Source organism: Odontesthes bonariensis, chromosome 20 (genome assembly GCF_027942865.1).
Source record: "Odontesthes bonariensis isolate fOdoBon6 chromosome 20, fOdoBon6.hap1, whole genome shotgun sequence".
NCBI classification, from domain to species: Eukaryota; Metazoa; Chordata; class Actinopteri; order Atheriniformes; family Atherinopsidae; genus Odontesthes; species Odontesthes bonariensis.
This window is the reverse complement of record NC_134525.1, coordinates 11,897,375-11,919,365: the sequence shown is the minus strand read 5'-3', so window position 1 is coordinate 11,919,365 and position 21,991 is coordinate 11,897,375. Positions and strand designations below refer to the sequence as shown.

The 21,991-nt window shown below is 40.4% G+C and overlaps 1 protein-coding gene across 1 annotated transcript in view; it reads left to right on the top strand.

Moving 5' to 3' along the window:
• col11a1a (collagen, type XI, alpha 1a) overlaps nt 1-4,494 on the top strand; it is a 72,081-nt gene extending 67,587 nt beyond the window's left edge. The window contains exons 64-67 of the mRNA XM_075452139.1: nt 26-138; nt 500-568; nt 2,228-2,461; nt 2,788-4,494. Coding sequence (XP_075308254.1) covers nt 26-138; nt 500-568; nt 2,228-2,461; nt 2,788-2,934 — 563 coding nt within the window. The 3' untranslated portion in view covers nt 2,935-4,494. The remainder of the gene's footprint in view (nt 1-25; nt 139-499; nt 569-2,227; nt 2,462-2,787) is intronic.
• The last annotated feature ends 17,497 nt before the right edge of the window (nt 4,495-21,991 follow it).

Here is a 21,991-nt window from a genome sequence, read left to right as displayed (position 1 = left end):
TGTGAGTGTTCTTGGTTCTCCTCAGGCGAGTACTGGATCGATCCAAACCAAGGCTGCTCTGGGGATTCCTTCAGAGTCTACTGCAACTTCACAGCCGGGGGCGAAACCTGCATCTATCCAGATAAGAAGTCCAACGGAGTAAGAGCCTTTGCATTTATACCCATGAGTTGTAAAAGTGGGCCGTTTCTGCTCGTCGTATCTCATCAAGTATTCAGCCTTCAGCACCGCGGGACTTAACTTGAACAGATTTCATTATCAAATTTTGGGCAAACATCTCAACTATCACCAGAAGACAAACAGAATGATTTAACAAAGATATTCAGATAACTCTTTTTTTTTTTTTTCTCTCTCTCCGACATGATAAACTGATGCTGAAACTGAAGCTGGGCTTTTTACGCCACAAACTTTTGTTTCATGTTTGCTACATGATTCTCGACAAAACACAGCGCCCCATTGTAATGTCTACAGTTAACACACTCTGTTGTTTTGTTATCAACAGGTCAGGATATCCTCATGGCCCAAAGAAGTTCCAGGTTCATGGTTCAGTGAATTTAAGCGTGGTAAAATGGTAAGTCGTTTTTCTCTCTCCTCCCCCAATCAGTGTGTCATCTCTCCTGCTTTGCCTGCGAACCCTCTGGACAGGAACCCACTATGTTCCTGTTCAGAGATGGTGAAAAATGGCAGGAAGCTGCTTATAGACTGAGGAGGCAGCATCAGCCATAACAGTGTGAGGCAGTGACCCAAAGTTGCTCCTGTGTGTGCATGCGAAAGCGCAGTCTATGTACATTTGTTCAAGGGAAATATTTCTTTTCATCATAGACAACAGGGGCTTTAAGGCAGTTTACATTCAGTTACTAGTGTCTCATTTTGTAAAACATTGCTGTAAAAAAAATGTAAAAAAAGCGATCAAGTATTACATGAGCCCAGCAGTATCATTCAGATTTAGTGTTCACTCTGCAGTTAAAAATCTCTGTAAAGCATCACCTTTATTTTTTTAGTTTGAAACGAAAGAAGGATTTCCGTCCCGCTCCATCACACTGGTGTAAGCTGCAAGCGTTTCCACAGAGCAAACGATTCAAAAGACCAACTGTTACAGGATATTATGGGTTTAAAAGTGCGCTACGTGCCCGGGAAATGAACTGAGAGAGCTTACGATGCACATGCTCAGGCAAGGTTCACACAGAGTTCAAGTCTCAGACACAGTCGAGATTCAGTCGATTCGTTATTTCTCACAAGACACCCAAAACAAGTCATTAGACTAACATTTATGAATTCATGTATTTCATTAACATGCAAAACAGATTCCGATTAAAAAAAAAAAACAGCAGTAAGTTTAATGATTGCTTGTTTTTGTTTGATTCCAACTTGTATGTTTTTAACATACTGTCTTCTGGGAATCCTTTTCTGATACTATTTGCATTGACACAAAAGTACATCACATGTAAATACACAAGGAAGAGAAGGGCACCAGAACATAGATGGGAATATTCAGACAAATAAGGGCTGAAAGGAAAAAAAACAGACAGGAAAACAGAACATAACACATGTGAGCTGGCTGTTGGTTCTATAATCCCTTATTGTCTTTATCTATTGATCACAACACATTGTTTTGTCACCTTTGATTGCTTTTTTGTGATGTATAACCAGCCGGCCATGATATTAAAGCCCCATGAAGGCGTCGGGCACAAAAATGTCAACAGAATATCCTTGAAAGTCCTGAAAGTTCAAACTCCAACATGTACTAGGGGTGCTCAGTGAGGAAATGTAGCATGGGAGGGCGTATCAACCTCCTGAATGAAGCCACCGTCATTAGAATAGGAGTGTATATGGTATGCAAGAGTGTTTATGCAATGATTCAGAGCAGGTCACCCTCTGTCTTTGTTCCACATTTTTTTATTCATGAGCCCAAGTGGTATTTTTCCGCACATCCCATCAGTGAGCTTTGGGTTTCCATGACCCAGTGCATCACTGTGACTCAATGGGTGTCCATCTCAGGTTTACTTTGGTAGATACTAACCACTCCATATACTCACAACAAGAGCTGCCATTGTGGAAATAGTCTGAAACAGCCACCACAATTTGGTGTCTGTGATTGTCGCTCAGTTTGGCCATCCTTGCTGCTTCCGACCCAGAATGTTGTGTTGCATTGATGTGTAGATGTGTGATTTGTTCAGAGATGTCCTCTTTCAGAAACCTTCTAAATGCAAACTTTCTGTTTTCCCAACAGTTTTCCTATGTGGACGCAGATGGAAACTCAATAAACATGGTACAAATGACCTTCCTCAGACTACTGACAGCCTCAGCCAGGCAAAACTTCACCTACAGCTGCCACCAGTCTGTGGCGTGGCACGATGCCTCCAGCGACAGCTACGATAAGGCACTGCGCTTCTTGGGTGCCAATGACGAGGAGATGTCCTACGACAATAACCCTTACATGAAGGCCATCTCAGACGGATGCGCGGTAAGCACCGTCCACGGATACAGAAAGTCTACAGCAGTGGAGAACAGATGGAGTCACTTTATCACGAGTATTGCCCTGATGTGGTGTTATAAATCATGTGACAAGCTTACACACTTAAATGATAAACCTTTATTGTAAGTGTTCAGGTGTAATCGGTGGCAAATATAGCTTTCAAAGAACCCTTAAGTGCCCCATCCACTGCCACTTAACAGAACTGTTATTCAGGAGTAGAAAGCTATGATTTTAACTCGGCCGTGATTGTCAATGTGTTTATGTCTTTTCTTGTCTCATGTTTTGTTTCTGCGTCGACTTCTCTTTTCTTGCAGACAAGGAAAGGCTATGGAAAGACTGTGATGGAGATTAATACTCCCAAAATCGATCAGGTTCCGATCGTCGACGTCATGTTGAATGACTTTGGGGACCCTAACCAGAAGTTCGGGTTTGAAGTTGGACCCGTCTGCTTCCTTGGCTGAATGAAAATGAAAAAAAAAAAAAGTAAAACGAAGGACTTGAAGGGGACAGCAAAGAAAGTCAATATAAGACATTCTGGGTAACACCAAGCCCCATTTTTAGACCCCCCCCCCCCCCCCCCACACACCCTTTTCTATGCCACATGCAAGTTTTGAATAAGAGATGGTGTAGCAAACATGTCTTTCCATGTATGTACGTGTAACCCAGGAAAATACTTGTTGCCCTTGTAGGGCGTGAACCACATGACTTAACCACGTTATGGAGCAAAAGGTGAAGGACATTGGAAAGCGTGGCAGAGGAGGGTGAATTGGAGGTAACCATGAGAGGGGGTCAGGCGACATAAAGGGGAAACAGATCTCCTCTCTGGATTCTTCTGGTGCTGTGCGAAAAATGACTACAATGGTGCTTGATCAAAACACACAAAAGTATATCGAGGTGCTAAGAAAGGAGGTGTATTTTGATAATTATTAAAAGAAAAAGAAAAAAAACAACTGTAATTATTATTTTGTACAATGCTGTTATTTCTGAATCCACTTTCAAAACTTGCATGTGCATCACACTCTACTTTTGGCTCTATATTTTCAAAGTCGGTTCACATATATAAAATATAAGTTAAAGACATCATAAAAATCAAAGAAATTTATTAAAAAAATAAATAAATTGAATTCTGGTATTTTTTTTATTTTTTTTTCACCCCAGTCTGTTTACACATCATGAAGCAAATAAAAGTGAGCATTCAAACAGTTCTCTTCTGCTAAAGTTAGACTGTATGACCTTTGTATATATTGACAGTCCAAAGCTTGAGGTTTTTTGCCGTTTTACCCTTGTGACCATAGGTGGAACAACTGGAGGTATCGCACCAGTACGTACATGGCAACATCTCCCACTAATGTTGCGATCCTGTGCTTGTAGGAGGCAATTATGACATCTATTTCCATTTATTTAATTCTATTTGTTTTTTTTGTTTTTCTGTTACATTTTTTGACAGGCTTGCTTTTTTTTTTCTCCTTTGGTTGTATACCTCAAACTTTCTTGATAACCTTTAAGATGCAAGGATTCTATGCCCTGTATATACCTTGGTTAAGCAATTAAGTTTATATATTTTGGGTGGGGATTTTTTTAAAGAGAGAAATACGTTAACTGTTAGACATCCACTGTTCAAATCCTTCTGTGAATGCGATGACAAGCCCTTGCGGTGACCCATTTTTGTAACTAAAATGAGAAAATGTTTCAATGTGCTTTTTTTAAGTTCATTTAAATATTAAAAACTGGATTCGAAAACAACATCGAACTGAATGCCTCAATGGTGTGTAAGATGATTTTGGAGTAGATGGACCTTCTGTACATGTCGAATGCTTTAAATCAAGGGTATGTTACATCAACTGAGATTCTGGGCTGGTGCAATTCCATCTCTCTTGACACCAATAAAGAACAATCTCACAGTAATTTTCTTTCGATTCTGTGTATGGAAACCTGAATAAAATGTCTTCTTTCGTTTGCCACGCAGCGGGAGGGAAAAAAGAGCTGCCCACGTTTTGACTTAAATGTCCCCGTTTTCACTACTGTCTTGTCTTTGAGAAAGATTAGCTGTACATGAAGCGATATCTCATTATGTATCTGACTACAGTGTTCACTTCATTTTAAGTGCATAAAGAAAACTGCACAACGACTGACTCTGTGCTCACTCCTTCGAGATTAAGCAAAAAAAAAACTAAAGTTTCAAACACAAAGGTTTCAGTGAGGACGTTAAATCTTTGTCCAGTTTTGAAATTGGACAAAGACTCTTTTTTTTTTAAACGGGGCACAGAAAAAGGTGATTCATTGCATGCAGTGGATGTTGTGAGCAGGTCTATTTTGAAATAAAGCATGTAGTAACCAAGTAGTTATGAATGCCTAAGCTTTATCTGATGGCCTAAACCTAACCAAAGAATAAGCCAAATTGATGTAAGTGTCGAGTCAGACAAGAGACAAACTTCTCACAGTGCTCTTATCGACAGCTACTGTCGTGAACATGTCCATTAGAAAAAAAGGGACATTCCTGTCCAAGAATTACATGTCAATACGTTACATTTCATGACAGTTTCACAAAGTCGCGGTGAGCTGTAACAGTCCGGGAACTGCTTGGCTGTAATCAGTAGTTAGCTTAGCATGAAATCGGAAACAGATGATTATCCAGCCCAGCTTTGTCCTCGAGTAAGAAGTTCCACCTAACAGGACAACTAAATACTTTAGTGGATTTAAAGCTTATTATTTACAAATCAGAATAGAATATAAGCACGAAAACGTTGTTTTGACATTTTTCGCCGACGGTCATGAATGGATACTGTGGCGCTGGTAGAAATGTGTACCTCCAAGTTGTTTGTGAAGCTAAGCCGCTGAAGCTGTTGCTTCACGGCTCTTTACGTTAGGAATTCCATCGGATTTATCCTGGCAGTGCACACTGGGCTCAATTTCAGTGCAATTATGCAAGTTTCCAAATCAATGCAATCCTCTCCATGAAATTATGAGGGTAATAAAAAAAATAAAAAAAGCCCTGATTAGTATTCATCCCTCCTGTGCCTTCTTGAAACAAATGTTAGGAGCACCCTGTGCAGCTTCAAAGGACTGACCAGCCCCGAAACCTTTTTAATTTCTCCTTGAAAAGGTGCAGAAGAAATCCACATAATAAAAACTGACATGTCTATGTGGAGGGGCAAAAAGGAGTAGACTTTGTATTTTCTTTTGTGTTTCCTTCTTTGGAGAGCTGGGCTTTGTAGAGAGGCGACCAAAGGGAATGCTCACATGGAACTGCCCACACAAGAAAAAAAAAACAATCAAGAAATGCTCCCTGTGACTTCAGAGGAGAATTCAGCTCCACAACCCATACTTTCAACTCCCTTTTGAGTCCTTTAACGAATACCTTGTTTGTCTTTGAAGATCATGCGAGTCTATAATCTGTCTTTGTACACATTCAAGGCACACAGTTTATTTAAAATTAATTATAACAAGCTGGTACTGAATGACTGATGGATTACTATTTAGACTTCTAGTGTTGAAATGCCACAGCAACAGGCTTGACAACCACTTAAAAGTCAAATTAAGATGGCATGTGTCAAAAGCTCACCGGGACCTGACTTGAAACCCCAGCTTTTGTTTCACCCCTGACATAATCTAAAAGCCCCTTTTAATTCTTTGATGGCTTCCTTACAGAACTCAGCACTTCACCGTTGTATTCGCAGTTGATTTTCAGACTCGCGCTCTGATTTTAAATCGAGCTCCGCCACACACCATGTGGATAGAATATAGACGGACAAACATTTGATGCATAGATGCAAGTATGAAGAATGTGTGCATGTCCAAAACCGCATTTCGATTTTCTTTGGATCAATGGATAAGAAAAGATTACGCATGGATGATCAGGTAGTGACCACATTCACTGTAGATAGCGACATGTAAACAGTACCAATCATGTCAGACACTGTGGCATACGAATGGGGATTCTCACAACCTGTCATGCTGACATAATGGGAGAAAGCTATGGCAGATGTACATAAGAGGTCCGAATTCAGTTTGATTCCTCCTTAGAGGTTGTAAATGTATGCATCAAATGATTTTAGTCTGTGACCCAAGTTTCAAACATGCTATTTAAGAAATGTAGAGATCTTGTAATGTGCAGTTATGAGACCTTGAACTGTCCGCAGTCAGATTTCTTGGCAGAATGGCCTAAAGCTATATCCACAGGTTGTTTTTCTTTTTTTTCCATTATCACACACACACATTCACACACATCAGAGGCAACATGAGGATCAATGTCTTGCCTGAAAACACTTCGACGTGTGGTCCGGGGAGGCTGCGAATCAAAAAGCAGATCCGATTGGCAGATGACTTCTCTTCCTCATGAGCCGCAGCTGCCCCAACCATCACCTAATGACCATTACCTAATGACCATCACCTAATGACCATCACCCGTGGCCGTACACCATTTGCAATATAAATCACGTGCAGGACCAATTAATAAATGAGTGTTTTTTTAACTGCCAGTGGGGATTTACAGATGAGGCATGGCTGCTGCAGCTTACTTTTGGTGCTATTTTCAAGCTCTTTGTCTTGCAGGGTTGAATGCTTCCAGTTGTGACAGCAGTTTGCATTCTGCAGCCAAAAAACAAACATCTACAAAATTTGTTGCCACTGTGGCAGCGGTGAGACAACTGTTTGCTGAAGAATCACTTTACTGCCACATCCTTTGACGACAGACTTTTTTTTTTCTCTGCGATTGCCATTTCAGGATTCTCATGTCATGTACGCATGAGGTAATTTTGGCTGTTTGCAATCAGTGATGAGGACGAACTGAAAAGAGCCTGAATGTTAGCACCAAATACACACAGCCTGCAGGGCGAAATGCGGGATGTTGATGGCTTACTGAGCCACCCCATGGTTTAATTATACTAAATATAAACACTTTGTTTTCAAAGTTTGGCAAGAAGAATTTTCTTCAGGATGTCACAAATGAATGCAATTTAGTTTAAAGGGCTTTAGTTGAATGCATTTTTGCAGAAAAATTGTTTTGGTTTGGCCAAAGGTATCGACAGCTTCCCAGCGAGGAACCAGAGCCTGAACAAGGGCTGGAAAAAGCATTTTAGTTCTGGATATAAAAAGTATATCATGTTGTTGACATTTTTCTTTTAGCATTTTAACTTAACAAAAAGGACCAACCCTAAAATCACCCCATTTCCCCCGGCCATTTTTAAAAAAAAAATTTTATCTGGAAAACAACATACGAGATAAATAAACCCTCCCAAATGCCCCAACGTCTCTCCCTTCCAAATGTCAAATACTCCTGACATTTGGTCCAACTTTCTCTTCACATTTGCTGCAAATAAGCCTCACAGGACCATCTCCACTTATTGCCAGCTGCACTCTTTGTTTTCACTTTTCCTTTGTGAGTCACCAACCCAAAGCTGTATAGGAAGAGTGCAGCGAGAGCGCTCTGTCAGCACAAACATGGAAATGGGGAGGTAATCGTTTTAAAACATGATTCTGGCTGTCAGCCCCATGCAGTCCTCAGAGACGGACCTGGAAAAACCAAAACAATACACCACATAACTGGCAAGCACACAAGAACAATCTTGTTTTCTGACTCCAACCTGTTAACATCCCATACCTAAACAACTCTGTGCATGGATGTCATCTGCTCCAAGCTAACTCAGCGTACCAGTTGGATAGCAACCACTGGACTGACGTCAGTGATCTGCTGCTGTATGAAGGCACAAAGCTGATATGACTTTCACGGCAACTGCCAGGTTCCAGTTTATCACATGTCCTCTGTGGGACTGTTCAGACTCAGATGGGGCCTGTCGTTTGGAGTCGCGTTTGAGCTCAACTCTGATCAAGGAAAGTTTCTGTTTGCGGTTATTCAAATGCATTTCCTAAAAAGCTAATTTAATAAATCGGGTCAAAAAAGTTTCAAACAGGTTTAAAAAGTGCTCCTAAGAATGATTAAGGTACAGAAAATTTTTGAAAACTGCTTTGTCATCATAACATGGGGAGCTCAGCGACAAAATAGGGGATAAACGCTTGTAAAACAGTGTTGTTTGGACTTTCTAGGGATAAAGTTGATTTTTCATGATCCGTCCTATTTCCAGATGTAATAATTCTAGTCATATTAACAATTTACTTTCTTGTAAAACAGCCTGATATTTTGCTTATACACGCATGAATTTGTACTTCATAAGAAAATGAACGGGAGTCCCCTTCATAAAAAAAAACAAAAACACCCCCATGGGTCACTTACTCATGCAATCACAACTTATGATTCCATACAAAGAATAAGCTGTCACGTGTAGGAGGAGGCAAGGAAGGAGGACCCAGGTGCACCCACAGACCGAGAGCCAGGAGGCAAAAATTAAAAGAAACTTTTTGTTTTTTAACAAAGGCGCGGCAAAGCCGGAAAAATGTATCAAACTAAAACAGGGAAAACAAAATCCAAATCAAAAAGTACACATTTAATAGACTGGACTGGACTGAACAGAAACTAGGAACTAGAAACTAGAAACTAGAAACTAGGAACTAGGAACTAGGAACTAGGAACTAGGAACTACACAAGAGATTGAAATGGTGAGGATCTGGCAAAGCGTGAATGAAACCAGGAGTTTAAATACAGAGGAGGGTGATTGGTGAGTGAAGACAGCTGAGGGAAAAACACAGGTGAAGGGAGTGGAGCTGATGACCGGACTGAAGAGAGACTGAGGAAACAAGTGAGGAAGTGAACAGAACTGAGACGAGACGGGGAAATAAAACCCATACAACAAGAAACAGAATAGAAATACACGACATGGAAAAACAAAAACCAAGCTCAAAAAATACCAAAAAGACATAGATCATGACATGTACCTTTAACTCTACTCATAATGATACCAACTGCATGCTGTTTTGATATAATGAAATGTCAGAAAGTCAGGAAGTTAAGGTTACACAGTACAGACTGTATTTTAGCCATAACCTTAAAGCTATAATGTGTAATATTTCACGGACAATGAATGTCTCCATGTCGCTCCGCCATTTTAAAACTACGGGATTTGTAGAAGGACATGTCATCAGCTTCGCATTTTCCGTTTCCAATGTGTAAACGGAAAATGCGAAGCTGATGACATGTCCTTCTACAAATCCCGTAGTTTAAAAATGGCGGAGAAACATGGCGACATCCATTGGGGTGTAACACTCTTATGTACATTCGCATGCTGAATATAAAGAATATAAGAACACTGCACTTTTGTGATGGAGGTAATTAATAACGATTGAGGTAATACTTGTGAATGATAAGACTCAAATTTGTTAATAGACAACGTGAAATATTACACATTATGGCTTTAATAAAGTAGTTTTGATTTCTAACCTTAGCAATTGATTTTCTTGCTTAGAACCCAGTGAACACTTTGGAGGAAGTGTTTTTAAATCGAAGCTCCGGCCAATGAAGGTTCCAATCATGGGAAATTTCATCTCTTTTACCTCTCTCCTCTACAGGGAACTAGTGATTTTCTGACTGCTACTGATTTATCAAGCAAAAGCTAACAGGAGTTTGCAAACTTTCAGATTGATCCAGCTTCTAAGATAGACAGCAGCCTCCCTGTTCAGCCTTCTTAGGACGGCGAGTAGAGAACCAGCCACCTCTCTTAGCCCTCCAGGGTCGAGGAAGGATTCTGTAGACATCCTTCTTCATCATTGTCCCTGCCTCACAGGTGTCCAGTGCCATAAAGGTTATAGTTATAGCATTACTCCAAGTCCAGAGGTTATTGAGGGTGCTTGACAGTTATCTACTGGGTCCAAGGAAACTAAGTTCTTCGGTTTGTGGTGCAATCCATAAAAAGAGGACTTTTCCTGACACCACCCCCAGCTGCATGGTCGGCTGGCCCAACCGTCCTCCAGCCTGTCTCTCTCTGCTCAAGTCACAACCTGCTGACATCCCAGGCTGCTCCAGCTCCACTCCACATCTGAATGAACCCATAAGAAAATGGAGCAGGGAATTGTCAGAAAAATATCCATAAAGCAAGTGTGTGTGTGTCTTACATTTCCTGCGTCACACTCTCCTCTGCTTGCAGTATTTATTGCATTCCGGCCTTTCACCATATTGCAGATAGGCCCAATTTCAGCGGCGTACCTTTTACAGCGTATCCTCCCTCTTACTCCTGTGCACTCCACCAAGGCTCCATTATGGAGTATTTGTAGAAGTTTAAAATATTCTCTCGAGAATGATCTGATGTCTTCTCCATGTATGAAAAGGCGACTGGGGGCTGAATACTGCAGACGGGAACTCACGATTGCACCAGTGAAAACTGCGTGTGCGTTTTTGTGTGTAGTTTCACGGAAAATGGAGTAATGAGTGTGGGAATAGCAGGAGCTGAAATGTTCTTTGTGCATTCTTCTTGTCCACAGAGAAGAAGGGAGGGATTTTTTTTCATTTTGAAAAAAAGAGAAATAAGAATGCTTGTTCACTGAGAGTAGGGCATATTGGCGGAGTAGATGGCAGCGGTGCTGATGGAACTAAGCTTTTGTCCACACAAACACACACATTAACAGCAGGTTCAAGTAGGCGGGAGAGGTGCCTGAACCTGAAACTGGATGGTGAAAACAGAATCTTGCCCAAACCAGTCGAGACAAGAGTTTAAACAAATTTTGCACCAAAAGAAAGCCTTCTGTATCATTCTTGGCTCCTTTTCAATGAATGAAATGTTTTTAATTTAGTTGAGGTATTAAAATATTGTCCCTGCTTCATACTTGCCCACACAGAATACCGATGGGTAGACTGATATAGAAGCAAAAAGTTTGGTTATTTTTCTTGTGATCTGACAAATGTTGATGGAATCCAACTGTCTTTCAGTCTTTTGTTGATCTCCAAGAATACATTTCTAATGAACAAGAACATTTTAGAGTGTGGAGCCATCAAAGTAACAGTTTGATGTTTTGGGAACTACACTTATTTCTTGGCAAGAAATGGATGAGACGACTGACAGCGTAACAACCAGAAAGAATGAGTGTATTTTAGCGTGAAAATAACAGCCAGCTTTGTAACAAAACAGGATCGTGTGTGGACAGCAGCTATTTCTGACTCAAACTGAATGTCATTTTTACACATTTTAAGCTTTTCATTTGTCTTTTAATTCTGGTAAAATGATCAGCCAAATGGTGTGGGTTAGGATAAAAGTACAGGGCAGGGTGTCACCCCTTCATGATACATCCCAATGACACGCAGAAAACAAAAAACAGAACTATGCTATAGGCGGAAATATCCACAGCTTGAAATGAGAGCCAATGCAGAGGTGTACTATTTGCAATAGTAATTTAGCTGATAACTATGTTAACCCTTTCTCACTAAAACTGAAGCGTGATCAGGAACATGCCACATTGGTAGTGAATGCAAAGGGTACCCCAACGTACCACTTTAGAAAGCGAAGGGTTTCCCAAGCTGGTGACGTAACAGTTGCAGTACACGTCGCCACAGCAACATGGAAGCAGTATATTTTATTTTACAGTGTGTTCCGAGACCTGACAAACAGCAGTGTCACGGTTGGACTTGAACACAAGTTGCAGAATTTAGTTGGGAGAATTTGGGTCTCCCACCCCCCTTCCTCCCTTCCAAAATCCCTGGAGTGGGGGGAGTGGTAGCAATCTTCCCATCTATCATTAGCTAAGAAAGAAGAAACGTGCATGTTTTCCAAAGTGTTGAACTACAGCTTTAAGAAGAAAGCCGCAGGCAGACCTGTTATTACATTCAAATTATGATAGCCCTGATTGTTAATCAGTGGCATCATGTATTCCAACTGTATATATCATCAGATACTTGTATTGATCTCAAGAACTGCAGTGGTAATCATGAGACGGATAGTGATAAAGGCATTTCTAAATCTAATATGGCAGTTAGAGGACTCCAGATATCATTCACTTTTTGGAAAATTCCTTGGAGAAAACCCCTTGGCTGATGTTATTGATTCAGTGGACAAAATGACCCCACTGGGACTGGTGTATTTGGTCTTCTTGTTCGCTATATAATGTCCTCAAGTGGACTTCAAGGTCACAATTAAAAAAAGGGAGATAAGAAAGCGGGCGAAGTGATCAGAGAGGTGCACCAAGTGATTGTGAATAAGCCCTAAGGCACATGCCAAGCCTCCACTTGTTAGAAAACCGGAGAGATCATCAGCAGCAGATCCATGGGGGCCCATAACGAAGCTCACCCCATCCAGTGCTTCAAAGACACGCTCATTTGAATAAGTTCAGATGAGCCTTGTTCTGTACTCTCTCATCTTGTGCTCTTGGCAACATAGCCCGTGCATGGTCAGGAATCTCGAACAGGACAACAGGCTCTCAGACTTTCCTATCAATAAGATTTAGTGCACCTCTTGGGAAGCAGGTAAAGGGACGAAGTGTGAAGACTGTTTTTAATCAGCCAAGGACATGAGAAGAGAGAGAGGAGAACACGTGGCAGAAAAGATCTTGGCAGCGCCTGTTCAAACATAAAACACATAGACTTTTCAAAGGCTACTACTTGAAAGGGTAAGAATACGTCTTAGGAAAGAGGAAGAGGATGGAGAAACTTTACAGGGGGAGGAAAGTTCTCCATGTTTATGTTTAATTGATGAAGTTGAAAGAAGGATGAAGTGAGGGAACCTAATAAAGCACTTCATGCTGCAACAACAAATCTCTGAATAATTCATTGAGGTCCCAGCAGTTAAACTCACATCTGAATTGTATTAGCGTGTTAGAGGCAAATATATATTGAGCGAGGCCTATTGTCAGTTTCACATGTTTGTGTGTGAGTGGCTGCACGATTGACGACATGAATAATTAACTCTCTAAAAGTGCTGTAGTTAATTGATTAGTCAATCACTATACCACTCTGTATGTGTGTGCCTGGTGGGGGTTGTATTAAGATCATAGTGGTAATACTAAGGAAAATAAGGCTTATTTAATTCATTTGTGTGTCGTATTGTGTGAAGTAGTGGAGGTTTAGGCGAGTTTGTTCACTTTTAGTCCCCTCAGACTGAAACTCTGTATCTTGCCCATCTTGCTTTTTGGCCCCGGCTGGTATCAAGGCCCCTCATCGTCTTGTTTTCCACTCGTAATGTCTGAGACCATGGTAGCCATGGCAGGAACTTTGACAGTTTAAATAACTGATCCCCAATCTCTCTTTTGCTTTCCATTTTATAGCTGTGGCTCAGAGAAGACAGTGTTTCTGGAGCACTTCTAACAAACGGCTTCCACTTTGCAAGACAGAGCTTTTACCTGCAATTGTGGATGAAACGTTTCATGTTCACAGAGGTTTATCTCAGAAAGGGTTCCTGAGCCCAGGCAGTGATTTCCATGACAGAAACATACCTGTTTTACTGAAGCCCTGAAAACAGGTTCTCAAAATCATTTAAGAAATATTCTGTAGATGTTGAAAAATTCACCATTTTTCATGTTAATAACTATAATTCTGAAATTTCTCCACAAATTGTAAACTCTGCGGAAACTCTCTAATTTCCCTAGATAGATGCAACATCCCTCCATCTTTTTTCTTTTCTTTATTTTTCCTTTTCCAGCCTTTTGTAGTCCCTATCAGCTTTTTGATATACGTCACTGCCATCAAATTCAAGACTCATATAATTCATTCTTTTTTATATATATATACCCACAGCATCCTCTTCAGGGCCACGGTGAGGCTGGAGTCTATCCCAGCTGTGGCAAGAGGCGGGGTACACCTTGGACAGGTCACCAGTCTATGACGTTGCCAATGCAGAGACTAACTATCATGTATGCTCACATGCACTCGTAGGGTCAATTTGCTGAAAAGTTCATGCTGGTTCTGATAGAAAGGTGTCAGAACTATTTACGTGCAGCCGTGGCTCAGTGGTTAGAGTTGGTCGTCCAACTGCCCACTGCTCCAGGTTGGCATCTGTCTCTATGAGTGTGTCACACTGTGCATGTGTGTGTTCAACAAGTGCCAACCTGGATGGGTTAAAAGCAGAGGACAAATTTGTGTGTATGCATGACAAATAAATCTGATCTTAATCTTACTCTGCATCTCAATTGAACCTCGGGTTCATCAGCAATACGTTTTCCGAAAAGGTCGAATGAGATGCTCTCACGCTGTCTGGCCAACACCGACAACTGGAGTCCAAGGCAACATCTTTTAAATGGTTTTATCACTATATTTTTTATCTTGATGTCTGAAAGAGCTCTACAGATTCTTCATACTGTCGGATGTCAATGGAAATGTGTATCTCTGGAAACTGTTGCTGTGGATAAAATTACATCTTGGTCTCGGTGCCTTTGCAAAGAGTAAATCAAGTTTGGATTGTTCTACAGAAATGTCCCATTTCAACTTCAACAACAATAGTACAGCTCAGATGGGAGCTTAAAACAATAGAAGTCCTTGGAGCAAAACCTTACCTTTTCTTTCATTTTTCTAATTCTAAAGAAAATCCAATGAGATTGGAGCATCATTCATCCAATGTCTCTTCCGAGAAGGATTTTCCTCGATTTTCACAGGTAAAAATGTTCCGCATAAACCTGTCTCAGATTGATTTGATAGTTGGAGCACACCTCTTCCCCAGACTCATTCACATTACAAGCAGTCACACAAAACAGTCTAGCTGAAAGACATCTTTATCTGCAAATAAGCTATACTACTGAAGAGCAGTCATGCATTTCAGAATCACCTCCTTATTATTTTTTTTCCAATACTGTTGTACATAATTAGAATTTCCGGTTCTGAAAAAATAAAATAGCGTTAACAATGCTGAGCAGGTGACCAAGTCCAAGTCTGAATTGTAAAACCATTCAGCACTAAAGCTCTAAAAGCTAGCCCACATTCATTTCACTTGTTAAAAATCTAAGTGTAAATCCACAGATTTGTGAAAAGAGTTGCAACATCAAGTTTTTTGACATTTGTTGTGGAATTATATTTGACAAGCCCATATATTTTAAGCTCAGTCCCGTATTTGAGCTGGAAAGTGATGATGTCACTCATCAGTGGTCTAATCCATTGATCTGAAAAAGCCCTCCGAGGCAGAGAATGTGCATTGTTCCAAGCTGCCTGATTGATGTAAATGTGAAGTCAACAGTCTGCTGCTGGGTTAGGTCCCTGTTGTTGTTCCACTGAAAGTTGGGAATACTGTCACAAAACAATTTTTCTTCCTCTGCCCAAGAGGCATAATTAAATGGTTGAATGTGATCTAATGTCTATTACCATCATTCAGCTCTTTCACATGACCAGAAATGTATCCAGGCCATGAAGCACAGTTCTCTGTGTTATGAGAAAAAAAACGAAAAAAAAAAAAACTCAGTGAATCAGGGGGATGTTAATGTTCTTGGATATAGACATTTTATCAAGTTCTCTGAGAAATTTCTCCACATTTTATATCCATGACAAAGTTCAAAACCTTCTCTGCACATTGTGAATTCCAGTTACCAGCCTCATCACTTCAGCTCATGTTAATTAAAGATGGTTGTAAAGAGAGGCAGAGCTTTCTGTTTCTGATTACAATTGTATTGATGCACATAGAATTCCAGCAATGACGACTGCAGACAGGCGTAAAGGACATTTCTCCTGTTGTATCTAAAAAAAAACAGGGCAGTTTCCCATTTAGACTTTAGATTAAAACACTCAGTGAACTTATAGCTTCGACTGCAGAGAGATGAATTAACTATTATTGAGCGTTTGACCAGCCGGGCTGACACTTTAATAACCTGCAGCAGAGGTAATTTTATCTTTTATCTTTGTGGATCGGTCAAAGATGGAGTCACAGCACATGTCTTCTGAGCATTTACAAGAACGAACTGACCCTTACCCTGTTCTCCCACACAAACACTCACACAGAGAGAGAAGGAAATGTATGTGCCTGAGACGGTGAGATGATGAAGAGCTGACAGGTACCACATATTGTGTTTTCAGGAATTAAGTTTGCCTCGAATGCCTTGGCAGCAAAGAGTAGGCTAGGATAAATATCAGTTATTATTAACTGTGCATGCCAATTTTATAGTATAATCCTAAGATTACCTGTAAGTCACTATTTTCACTAGAAACAACAATGTAGGCAAAATTAAAAATATTGTAGTGAATTTAGTGGATTCATCCATTTTAATAAACCATTTATAACAGCATTGTTGTTGACATCAGCACAACCCTGTTGTTTTTATGCCACATATACAATATCAAGAATGGTGTACTTGCAGCATTTGCTATTTGAATTGTGCGTGATATCATAGTTTAAAGTAGTTTGTTAGCTGGCAGGCTAACGTTAGCTGCTGGATGTTGAAAGCTTAATGTTGGGACCACTGTCAGGTGAACTGAAAAAGATTGACAGCAAGTGAACATTATGTCCTTAAAGTTCATTGGTTGGTATAAGAGAAAAAAATGGGATTTGAGCTATTTTGGTAAAAAAAAACTAAAACCTGTTAGCAAGATGGCTAACTCATGACATCTCCACAAAAGCAGCCCCTGTGTGATGTTCCCAGTTTGCAGCGGTCAGGTCCTTCCAAAAGCAGTCTAAGGAAGGAAAACTGCAGAATGCTGAGCGGGTAACAGAGGCGTTAATACAAGTGAGGAGTGAGGGTTGGCCTAATGTTGTCAAAACCATTAGAAAAACTACTGTAGGTCAGATTGCTGAAAAGTTCATGTTGGTTCTAACAGAAAGGTTTCAGAGTGCACAGAGTATGATAGTTTTTTTGGAGCTGAGTAGTCTTGGACCAGTCAGGAGCCCCAACCTGACCGGTGGCCAACGCTAAACAATGCCTACAATGGACACATAAGAACATCTGCGGATAGCTGGGTCCATGCCCATCAGTTATCTGGGGGTAATGATCATGATGCACAATGGGAAGGCAAGCAGTGGGGGTGGGGGGCCTGTGTAATGTCTCCTGGCACGGTTGTGATAGGGAAAAAAACCCTTTGTGTGGATATTACTTTGATTTGTACTACTTACTTAAACATTGTTGCCCGAACACCCTCAAGAAAAAGCCCTTTCCGAAAACGCCCTCTGGAATGAACCTGACAAACTAGTCTGATCCATGGAAGTACACAAAATTCTGTCAATAGATATACCCTTTTTGAACGGCAATGTTTTCTTTGACAGGCTTTCAAGAATCCCCTTGCAACAGGCCTCAACTTGTTGCATCCTACTTTTGACTCAAAGTGTTGTTCTAATGAGAATCCTTGCCATTAAGAAGAGGAAGAGTGTGCTCTTCATCACCTTTTATGGATTCAGATGTTGCTTGGAATACTCTCACGAAATGTGAGGCAAAAAGTAACCTCAAGCAAGCAGAAGTAAACTTCTGCTGAATTTCTATATGCACAGCCACTGTTGTGGTTCAGCATGAGCAAGCTGACATTTCCCCAAGACTTTTCAGCCATGCAAGAAGGTGATAGAATTGCTGGTCTGCACTCCTCTGCAGCTCAATAGATATCTCAAATGGGGAGGGGAAAAAAAAACTGTAATTGAGATGACAAGGTCTACATAAGACTCTTACTTGTTGTATGGACACTAAAGCACTGTTAATCATGCAGACATGTTGTTGGCCAATCAGAGGGAAAATCTGGGAAGTGAAGCCCTCTTGTCATCAAATGTGATCAGGGTGTTCTGAAACTGAACATGCCTAGTTTGCATGAATGATTGGAGAGTAGTTTGTAACGCCTCGACATGAGTCTACAAACCAGAGTTTTGTAAAGTATCGCAAAGACTTTTGTAATTGTCGGCAATGCCCCCTGTTCTTTTCACCCTGTGAAACTTGGTCTCAGACGTCTCTTTATTGTAGTTTTACCTTGCGGTAAGACAAAATGATAAGAAAGGACAAGAAAAAAAAAACTGAGACGTTGTGCCTGCCCCCAATAATCCACTTTTTTTATTGGGTTGAGGAATGGGTGGGGGGGTGTAGTTGTTTTGGAATGTGATTGGCCAAGCAGTCATGATTAGGTAACAGTGTGGCAAGTTTTCTCCACAGCAAATTACAAAACTAATGAAAGCGATGAACTGATAACATTTAAACATTTAAAGCCATAAACTACTATAAACATCTTCTTGATTTAGTTCTTTTTCTTTTGTAATCTAATTATGTGCACTATTGTAAGATAGAGATCCTTTTTTAGGAAAAGGATCTGACATCTTGCACAAATTCTACTGGATGACCCAAGATTTGCCACCAAACATCTACAGAAGTTGATTACTTTAGCTTAAAGTAGAAAAAACTCAAATGCGTTTTTTTTCTGAATCGGTTCTCACGTAATTGGCTCCTTTGAAATCCTTTGGCTTAATTTGCATAATGTTGAAAGAGCCACATGCAAAGGCAGCATGCATTACATTCCCCATCAGATTTACACTTTCGTAATAAATAAATATAACTAATAAACAAGGGCCAATTTTCTTATACAGGATCATAAAGAAATCTATATTTGGTACAAACAAGGGATGAGTCATACTCAAGAGGCTATTCAGCTCCCAGTTTTCAAAAGCCAATTATTTAAGCAGAAGTTAATTGGTGAACTGTACACTGTAATTAGCAGTGCACACTGGGATCATTGTGGTGCTGAAAGTTCTCTGGCTTCTGTTGGAGAAGTATCACAATGTAAACAATGCAATTAAACTCTCATGATAAATCAAATCAATGTCACGCCTGTGAGTTTTTGTCATGTTTTTAGTTCCTGTTTAGTTTTGCCATGTTTTAAGTTAATCCCATGTCTTAGTTTTCAAGTTCAGGTCTTGTCTTTAGTTTTTCCATGTTCCCATAGTTTCTGTTGCCCTGCCATCACCTTCACTCACAACACCTGTGTTTTTCCCCACAGCTGCACTCACTCACCAATCACTCCCTCAGTATTTAGTTTCCAGGTTTCCCATGAATCTATAGCCAGATCCTCACAGTCCCCGTCACCCAGGCTTCCTTGTTTGGCCATACCAAGTCAGGTTTGTCCTTTAGTTTAGTCATACTCATGTTTTTGTTTTTGCCAAGTTGTTTCATAGTTTAGTTTTTTTGTTCCGGCTCAGTTTTGTTTTTGGAATCTGCATCCGTGTCCTACATTCTCCACGCCACGACATCACACCCTACGTGACAATCAATAAGTCAAGATGACCAGTCAGACACTGAGTGTCAGTGAAGAATAGCTATGCTATAGGTATATTGCAGATTATACAAGGATTAGGCATAACATTATGACCACTGATAAGTCAAATGTGCAACGCTGCTCATCTTGTTACAGTGCAAAGTTCTGCTATGGAAACCTGGCATTTACATGAATCTTTCTTTGACTCTTCCCACCTATCTCAACATTTTTCAGACCAGTTGCCCTTCCCCTAATGATGTACCAGCACTCTCCCACAGTTGCAGTCTTCCTTAGAATTATGGCTGTCGACACTGCTCATGTAAGGAAGAACTCCCACATGACAAAGAACTCCACATCCCATAGGGCCCAAAGGATCTATTGCTAATCTCCCAATAACAGATTGTCCAACACCTCATCAGATGTTCTCTGTCCACACCCTGACTCTGGACATACGTTTTTCTTTCTTTTCATCTTCAAGAGATTTTTTCCTGAGTTTTCTTTCTGTGAAAAAAAAACATTTCTGTGCCAGCTTGGATGCTGTGCTGCTGGAAGGACTTCTGTTGGTAACTGGCAATTTTTCTTACGGGTTTTGATGTATGACCATGGCAACCGGAAGGTTGTTCACCTATTGAGGATACAGCAGAAATATCAAGAAGCCAATATTATTTTTTCCATTAAGACATGGCTGTAAGCACAACTCTAACACCTCTCTGCACAGCTTTAAGACTGTATGGGCAGACAGAAATGTAACAGGGAAGGAGGAGGGATTACAGAGCTTGCCAACAACAAATGGTGCAATCCTTGACATGTCTCTCCACCACAGACGTTCAACTGCTGGCTGTGAATTTCTGTCCATTGTGTGCTAGGTTGTTGCCAAGCTACTAAAACACCCCAACCCACTGATGGCAACCTCTGAAGATTACTACCACACCTTCCTCTATGCAGCATCTCAATTATCGACAGGTTTGTCAGCTGATCTATTTTTAAAAAATTTAACGATAATAATAGCATATCTTTAATGACATTTTCAGTTAATGAAGAATGTTGGAATTGAACTGAAGTGATATTCGTCAGATGGTCGCAATGTTACGGCTGATTGGTCTACATACCATAACGGGTACTGCACAGTGGGGACCAAAACTGCTCAGTGATCAGCCTTAAAAAGCCAGTGCCATAAGAATGATAATAGGAGTGCTCATTCACATTTCTAAAACACAGGAGAGTCAAGATAAAAGGTGTGAGGTGGTAAAACCTTTTCATTCCTGCTGTTTTATATAATTAGAGATGAAGAAAGTTTTTCTTTTCATTTCATGAAGCATCTGTTACTTGTTATTACTAAGTAAGCCTCAACATTATTTTTTTTTATTCACCTGACCGTATCTTACGCGACCCAACCACGATCGAAAGAAAGTTGGACAACTTTTGGTCGGATAGGGCTGGAATTAAGTTCACTAGCATGGCTCTCCGTGGTGTGACACCTCTGTCTACCCCTCATACCTCCTGTAATATTTATTATTATATTGCACAGCGTGTAAAAGTTACACAATGTATCTCATTTGTGACAGTTTGATGTAATGCAAAACATCAATAAGGTACAATTTACAAATGAATGCACAGTCTTAATGTAGGAGCAATACTTTCATGTGATACAAAATATAGATTTTAGGTTTTTGTTAAGCAGGTATAAACATGTAACAATTTTGTAGCCCAGAAAATATTGTGATTTTACCATTTTGAGCATTTCTTATGGAGCTACTATATGTTTTGTGGCAGGAAGCAACATAGCTACACATAATGTGACGAGACAGCGACGGTCATCAGCTTGAACAATGACAGGACGCCGGTTCAGTGACCTTTTTATCAACTGTGATATGTTTGTACAAATGAAATGTCCTGTATCATAAACAAACAGACGCCACATACCCAAGTCGATGCTTAGATGTGATCACACTGGCTGATATAGCGCAGAACCATCTCCCTGTGGTTTCCTTCATGATAACCTCAGCAACATATGTTTATTGACCAGTACTGGTGACGATCCTGGAGGTCACATATTTGGATAACAGGGATTTATGCTGGCACAGATGCAATCTTTGAAAACCAGGGCCGACCAGTCAGCACAAAGCATCACGATGTATTGGCATCATATAATTGCTGCATATCTCCACCCAGCCTCGACCTAAGCATTTTAATGACACCATCTTGCAGGAATATTTTTTTTTACTTCTCTTTAAGATGTGCACCACTGCTATGCTTTTAGTGAGTCCTCACACAATAAATATAAAAGCATGGAGTTGCCCATCAACCTATAAGCTCCGTTGGACCACACAAGACACCTAAAACACCACCAGAATTTTTTTTAATGTATAATTTGTAATGAGAAGTGGTAAAATGTTTAATCTCTACATAACAGTTGGAGTGGAAGTGCTTTTTAAATTCAACAGCTCTGCACAATGACAAAAGAACCCTCAGACCAAATGTGATGTTTTTTTCCTCCTTGCTATTTTGTCTTTATC